This window comes from Morone saxatilis, unplaced genomic scaffold (genome assembly GCF_004916995.1).
Source record: "Morone saxatilis isolate NCDOM2014 unplaced genomic scaffold, NCSU_SB_2.0 Contig16, whole genome shotgun sequence".
Taxonomy (NCBI): domain Eukaryota; kingdom Metazoa; phylum Chordata; class Actinopteri; family Moronidae; genus Morone; species Morone saxatilis.
Genome location: NW_023339718.1, coordinates 9,287,936 through 9,295,035, shown reverse-complemented (window position 1 = coordinate 9,295,035; position 7,100 = coordinate 9,287,936). Strand labels below are relative to the sequence as shown.

Here is a 7,100-nt window from a genome sequence, read left to right as displayed (position 1 = left end):
TTTATTAATTTTTTTATTTTTATTTTTTTTCGTCTTGACGTTGCCATTTTGAAAGCTTACCTTGTGTTTGGCCTGGCCCACATCCAGGGTCAAACTACCTGCAGCCCCTCCTGGGTCCCCTGTCCAACATGTTACAGATGCTACAGGAGTGCAGTCAGCTTGAGCTGGCACTCAGAGTGCTGGTCAACTCATACGGCAGCTGCCTGCAACACGTCACCTCTAATGTTATGGACATAAAGCTCAGTGTACAGGTATGGCTGCAACATATTAATTACTGCTATCAGTGCTACTTCTGTATATCTTTCTTGACAATGGTGCAGTTATTATAGGTTCAGCTACTTGCCAGTGAGACTAAGGAAAATGTCACTGTAACCTGTTAACTCTTCTTTCAGCTTTATGATCCACAAGAGCTTAAGAAGTACAGTATATGCTTGAATGATCTTCGAAAAACAACTACTTTGTCTCTGAATGCTGTTGCTGTGGCTCTCTTGAACAAGGTGAGTCTGTTGGAATTGATGTCATGAGAGGGTATTTTCAAATTTACTGTATTTTGGTATATTTTTAAATAACGGTATCTATATTTTCTATGGGCTGCAGGTGTTCAACTGGAGGGTGGTCGATTGTGATTTGGCTATTGGACTCTGTACGCTCCTCTCCAAAGCAGAAGTCTTCAAAATACTGTGGAAGGTTATTGACAACACCTGGCAAAACTATGACAAAATCTTGGTAGGCAACATAATGACTGTTCTTCTGTACTTTATTGTCAAACCTTTTTATTGTTTTAATAATTTAAATTAAAGAGAACCAGGGAAAATGATACATTCTAAGGCTGGAAACTCATGAAACCAGTTATTCTGTGGTGTATTTAACTGATATTAGGGTTGTTGTGATACTAACATCAGAACACAGAGATTAATAAGTTCTTTTGGACCATCTGTCTTCACTTGACTGACTTAATTATCTGAAATCTGAGCCCTATACACTGTGTATGCAGTACCACCTTTAGTGACCATTGAGAGATCAGCACGTGTGTATGCACATCTCTGTTCATGTTATCTTGAACAAATGTAATCAGCAACTTCCTCTTGATTATTTCAGGCAGTGGCCAGAATCGGGGCCAATCTCTGCTGCTTGTACAATGAGGCAAACGAACAAGAGAAGTTTTTCTCAGTCATCACTGATGCTGAATGGGGCATCAAGCTTGGCAAACTTGAGGTGTGTGTGTGTGTGTGTGTGTATATGAACACCACTTCAATCACATTATACTTCACAAGTTGCTCCCTCTTGACTTGACCTTTTTTATTTAACGTGACTTGACATTTGCCACGTCTGCCCCTGCTCTCCTCCAGATATCCATCCAGCCAGTGTTTCGTCAGCGGCCTGAGATGAAGAGTAGTCTGATCCCAGATCTGGTAAAAAATAGGAAGATCACCCCAGACATTATCCTCCAGTACTGCAGGTCAGCTGCTCAAACTCTTCAATCTATTTCATTGTGGAATATACAATAACATTTTGGATCCAGAATGGGATTAAGTGTCACCACCACAGTCTTTTCATGCCTGTGCTAAAAGTCAACATCGGCTTTCATCTGCAGCACCTTTGGTCTAGACCGCGACGGTGTGATCAACCAGTACATTACCACCTTACTGCTGCTCCAAGAGGACGAGGAAGGTATACACCAGGAAGAGATGCAGCCTCTGTGTCATGAAGACGCACTGGAGCGAGTCCTACAGATTATCCCGATGTTACACAGCACCAGTGAGCTCACAGACAGTCTCTGTGCTGCCATGTTCAAGGTTTGTGCTTGTGGGATGAACTAGAACTGGGAGATCTTCTAATTAACAGGATGGCTCAACAGTCATGTTTTTCAGCCCTTTTTTATGGGTGAAATGATAATTTCTGATAGAATAAGTTTATATCAATTTCACCCAGAGGCTGATCAAACGTACAATGCTAGTATTTTTAATTAAAAATTATATTTAAAGAACCAAACAACCAAAAAGCTATATCTACATGCTTTTAATAGTGCAGCTTCTAAATGACAACAGCCCAATTATTTTATTCCACTCACTGCATAAATTACTTGAATTTTGCCCTGAAAGTTTTATTTTTGCTTTCTGCTTGAAATTATTTTGGTGTTTCTATCAGAAACTAAATTTAGGTTTGGCTATGCACCTAACTTGCAAAATACCTTTCTCATACAGCTCAGCCCTTACAACTATGAGAGGATCGAAGTAGTGCTGAAGATCATACAGGCTGCAGATGAGAATGTGACAAGCTTCTCTATTAGTCAGGTAAAAAAAAAACACATTGGCACATTTAAAATTAAATATTCCTGTCTTCAAGATGTATTATACAGACTAGTAACCTGTGTCTTTGAATCCACAGGCAATGGGTCTCCTTCAGCACCTGAAGTCCTACAAGCGAGTCTCTCCTGCCTCAGATGTGGAGAACACATATCTGCTGGAAAACAACCTGCTGCCCAACCCCCTCTCCAACAGCAGACTGCCTTTCCACCTACTTATGCAGACCAAACATTACTGGAAGATTATCTGTGAGTCACCAAAATATTTTTATCCTTCACTTTTATTTCTGAGAAACTCAAACTTCTCTGTTTTTATTAGACGTGGTTGCCTGTTGGTGATAGATGTAATCTTAAAGGAAGGATGTACGCATTGGTGGTCAGAACATCTATTCAGATATTTTTAACCACCTGTGGCTCTGACTGCAAGTGACTTCCTCAAGTGGGTGATGGATGAAAGTTTAATCACACTGACCATCTCGGACGTCTTTGTGAAGCCTCAGATGGCAAAATATGTATATTTATTATAAATAAATAATTAATATTAGGAGATAATGAGATGTGTGTATTTTTTTTAGCTCCTGAGCTCAGCGAGGAGACGTTCCCTACACTTCTTCTGATTAGCAAACTGATGAAGGTAAAGCACACTTATCTAAAAAGTAGCTTTTACTCTTTAGAATAATCACAAAAAATAGATTTATCCATAAAGTTCGACTGTTATTCAGGTTATTCATCTTGTCTCTGTCCAGGTGAGCCTTGACAAGTTATACATGTCAGCTGCCAACCATGTGTTTGAGAAGAAGATGAAGCCTTTACTCTTAGAGCAAAGGAAAAAGGGTCAGGGTCATGGCTACAACAAGGAGACTTTCAAGGTGGCCAAGACCATGATGAAGTACATCCACTGCATCCAGAGCCCGGAGTGGGCCGCTGCCACAGCCCACAAGATCACCCAGGAGCTGCCACCAGGTCTGACCTGCAGATAAAACACTGCCGCTACACCTCCTGTGTGTTTGTACCATTGCTATATACTGTCAATGGTTTGTACTGTATGTACTGAATTGTTTCCTGCTCTCCACAGGCTATGAGAAGACACAGTCACTTAGGTTCTGTTTGGCTCTTGGGGATGCCTGGCTGAAAGATCCAAACCTTGAGGTCAGTATTTGTGCCTTAATTATACAGTATAAACATAAACTTTATCTAGTTAGTTTTATCATAAGATGGTTGGTTTTAATGTTCACCCCAATAATCCTGAGCAGGAGGCAGCGCGGGCCAGAGGGGAGACCTTTCTGTCAAAGCTGAAGCTGCAGTTCCAGCGCTCGGCTACTGAGAATACTTTGATAACCAGCCAGTTGAACAGCCCAGAGCATCTGAAACTGACGGGGTTGCCAGCCAGGCTCATAGTGGCCCTGTATGAGCACAGCAGTGTGGAGCAGCACTACAGAGACACAGGAGGTCAAACATATCCTGGTGAGCACACTTTGACACAGCAGTCTGCTGTAGAAGCTGAAGTAAAGCAATGTTCTGTAAGTTTCTACTAATTAACACAATACAATATCCATTCACAACGTATGCTAAAATAGTTTGATGTGTTGTAACTGGGAGCAAGTCCTTATAATAATATTGATTCTTTGTAATTGGATCATTTGTCTCTGAGCAGACATACATGCAGTGGTTAAGGAGGTAGCCACCATCAACAATGTGGATCTCTTAAAAATCCGTAACATGATGTTGGAAAAATGGATCTGCAAAACAGGCCCTGCTGTTGCCAAGGTCTGTCTCTCTGAGCTTACCTTCAGTTTTATCACATATTCATAGTTTCTGTTTATCTCCATATTTTATCAAATTTGGTCCATTGTGTAGAATTTTGACAAAACATTTTTTCTTTAATAAAGGATATTGGTAATTACGAATGTGTCAGCCGCATTGAGGAGGACCCAGACTTAATGAGGTAGAGACATTACTGTTATTTTCTGTACGAGAAATAATTGCATGTAAGTAAGTTTGTAGCATCAATTGGTTACTTTTTTATGTAAAATACAATATGTGCCTTGTATGTTATTATCAGGTGATCATCTGTTACGATTGAAATTTGCAATTTACTGTAAATTAGGTTGGTGGTCACTGTATTATTTGATGAGTTTCTGTTTGTATTTATTTGATGCTCTCAGGGTGGTGTACATGCTGCAGTCGTGCCCCATGGATGATGCTGTCCGTCTTCTAAACCCTATCCTATCTGCCGAAACCTGGGTCAGTAATAAGTTACGGTAAGTCAAAATTGGACAATGTGTCCACAGAAAGTGGCTAATGTCTGTTTTTGGACTTCCTCCTGTAGCCACTTAGCTCTTCTGGGCCTCGTCTGACCTTCTGCCATCGGACTCGAGCGCTGCTTTGTCTCGTCCGCCTTGCTGATGCAGCCACTCTGGAGACTCAGTTGCAGATCCCTAGGACCAAAATTCAGTAAGAGGCCAGGAAATCTGTTTAATACTGATGGAATCGGTCAATGTAAGGGTTGTGTACGATAATAAATGCTTCTGTATGTTGTTCCATGCAGATATTACTTGAAGTGCTACGTCTTTGTCTCTCAACTGGAGGCATTAAACATCCCTTACACGGTGCAGTCTTTCCTCAGTAGTCCCAAAGAGGGCTTGGTCAAAGGGCTGTGGAAGAACCACAGTCATGAGCCACAGGTACTCTCTAACTGAAAACATCAAAACTATACCAGCTAGTTAGCTAGCTACATTACCTTACTTCACTATGTTAGAAATGGGTACAGTACAGCAAACTGCGATGCAGGAAAACTGAAGCGTACACTTTTGCTCTTTCAGGCGGTGCGGTTGGTGGCAGACCTGTGCTTGGAGTATCAGGTGTACGACCCTCAGCTGTGGAACAGTCTGCTTCAGAAGCTGCTGGGATTCAACTTGGTGAGAGGACATGCACCCACTTGTTTTATTTTTTCACACAAGTACTTAAAAAAAGAACTGAGCACAGTACATGACGTACAAAAAGATGTTGGTCTTTTTAGTTTTTCTCCATTCTTTGTAAAATTGTTGGATGGACTGCTCAAAATCCTTAAATACATTAAATAAAGACAACTTGGTTGTGTGTTTTGAAATAAAACATGTTTTCCCCCTCAGATCAGCCACCTCCAGAGGGTGCTGGAGGCAATAGTGGCTGTGCCTGCTCTGTGGGAGGTAATGTCATAGTTAAATAAATGCAAATGATGTTTCATGTTACATTTTAAATAAAATAAAATATATTCCCAAAAGTATATGTGATAATGCGGTCATGGTTACAAAATGTCGTTTCAGTACAGTTTTATTTGTTAACGCAGGGTCAACTGTAGAATGAAACCGTACACTATAGATATGAGAAAGTGATCATTGTGTATAAAAGTAACAGGTATGAAGAGTATTGAAGATCACTGTTATGAATATATAAACCTACTATATAAATATACAACATTATATGAATATATGAAAAAGAAGAATGTGTGTAAAATTAAATTGACACGTGTATAAGTATTGCCTTGCATTGTGTATGTATCAGTCCTGGTGCAATAGACATTGGTAATAGTGCGTTTTATAGTCACAGCAGTCTTAATGAGTTGCGAAACCTGGTGGTAACAATAGAAATATAGATAGGAAATGCCGACATTTCCCGGAGGGAGGGAGGGGGAAGGGGGGGGTTGTTATGTTATGTGACCACTGATCCACTGGAGCAGATGTTGCGTGACAAGTGATAATAGAGAAATAGTTGCCAAGTAAATTTACTTTTGTTATTTTCTCCCCAGATTTCTAGTTTCTCCAGGACCTGGAGAAGTATGATACTGGCACCTTTCGTCTCAGGTACTAATTTATAAAAGTCAGTTCACTTCCATTAACAGAATGGATTTATGTGTCTTGATGCTGACTGATCTTTATTACACAATTGACAGGCTGATAGGCAAGAGGGTAATTCATTAAAATCCTCTAATGTTCAGCTTTGATCTATTTAATAATTTGGTTTTATATACCTGGCACATGATCAGTACTTGAATATCTATAAGACTTTGAAGCTGGGCTGTAAGAGTTTTGTTTAGGCTTTGGTGTCAAGCGTATAGAGAGCAAGACAATATGTTAAATACTGAGAAGATGGTGATAGTGATTAAGTAAATACACAAAGTTATTACATGTTTTCATGAAGCTTTTAAATGCTCCTGACTGTCTTATCTCTTTTCTTGGTGACAGCTTCTGTCCCTCTGAGTCCCGATCAACAGGCAACACTCTATAGGACGTTTGTTCTCCTCCTCAAGTATGTTTTACTCATCTTTAACCATTTATCACCAACTGTTCTGCATGCTAGCACAATGTAGAGCTTTTATGGAGTGCTATTACTAGAATACAAACATTCAATGCATGTATTGCTAGATTGAACTGTTGTCCTTTTGGTTGTTGTGGTTCTTTTCTAAAACTATACTGAGTCATAAAAACAATCTTTAAAGATCCCCTCCAGGTATACACTGAGACTTAAAAATAGTCTGCTTAGAACAATAATGTGCGTCTGATATGGTTGGGGGGTTTTCCACATTAAAATCTTCACAGCTTCTATATTTAACCTTTAGAAAAACGTTAACCAGTGACCGTTATTTGAACTGCAGTTAAGTGACATACACTAGACTGAATGCTGGAAAATAAATTAGAGTGATATTTAGAATAACATTAATATCTGCAATGTTCCTCTGTTTTATTTGAACCATTGACTCCATACTACCCGATCACCCACAGTCAGTCTTGTCCATACACAGATACATTTACTGAAG

The 7,100-nt window shown here is 39.8% G+C and overlaps 1 protein-coding gene across 1 annotated transcript in view; it reads left to right on the top strand.

The window, feature by feature from the left end:
- Window positions 1–7,100, top strand: part of kntc1 (kinetochore associated 1) — a 33,405-nt gene that overhangs the window by 11,194 nt on the left and 15,111 nt on the right. The window contains exons 33-53 of the mRNA XM_035658215.1: window positions 88–251; window positions 393–497; window positions 598–726; window positions 1,099–1,215; window positions 1,350–1,459; window positions 1,595–1,796; window positions 2,205–2,294; window positions 2,389–2,554; window positions 2,881–2,939; window positions 3,052–3,268; window positions 3,381–3,454; window positions 3,559–3,769; window positions 3,960–4,072; window positions 4,195–4,250; window positions 4,471–4,549; window positions 4,635–4,759; window positions 4,854–4,989; window positions 5,128–5,223; window positions 5,437–5,493; window positions 6,093–6,147; window positions 6,529–6,592. Of these exons, the coding sequence (XP_035514108.1) occupies window positions 88–251; window positions 393–497; window positions 598–726; window positions 1,099–1,215; window positions 1,350–1,459; window positions 1,595–1,796; window positions 2,205–2,294; window positions 2,389–2,554; window positions 2,881–2,939; window positions 3,052–3,268; window positions 3,381–3,454; window positions 3,559–3,769; window positions 3,960–4,072; window positions 4,195–4,250; window positions 4,471–4,549; window positions 4,635–4,759; window positions 4,854–4,989; window positions 5,128–5,223; window positions 5,437–5,493; window positions 6,093–6,147; window positions 6,529–6,592 (2,425 nt within the window). The remainder of the gene's footprint in view (window positions 1–87; window positions 252–392; window positions 498–597; window positions 727–1,098; window positions 1,216–1,349; window positions 1,460–1,594; window positions 1,797–2,204; window positions 2,295–2,388; window positions 2,555–2,880; window positions 2,940–3,051; window positions 3,269–3,380; window positions 3,455–3,558; window positions 3,770–3,959; window positions 4,073–4,194; window positions 4,251–4,470; window positions 4,550–4,634; window positions 4,760–4,853; window positions 4,990–5,127; window positions 5,224–5,436; window positions 5,494–6,092; window positions 6,148–6,528; window positions 6,593–7,100) is intronic.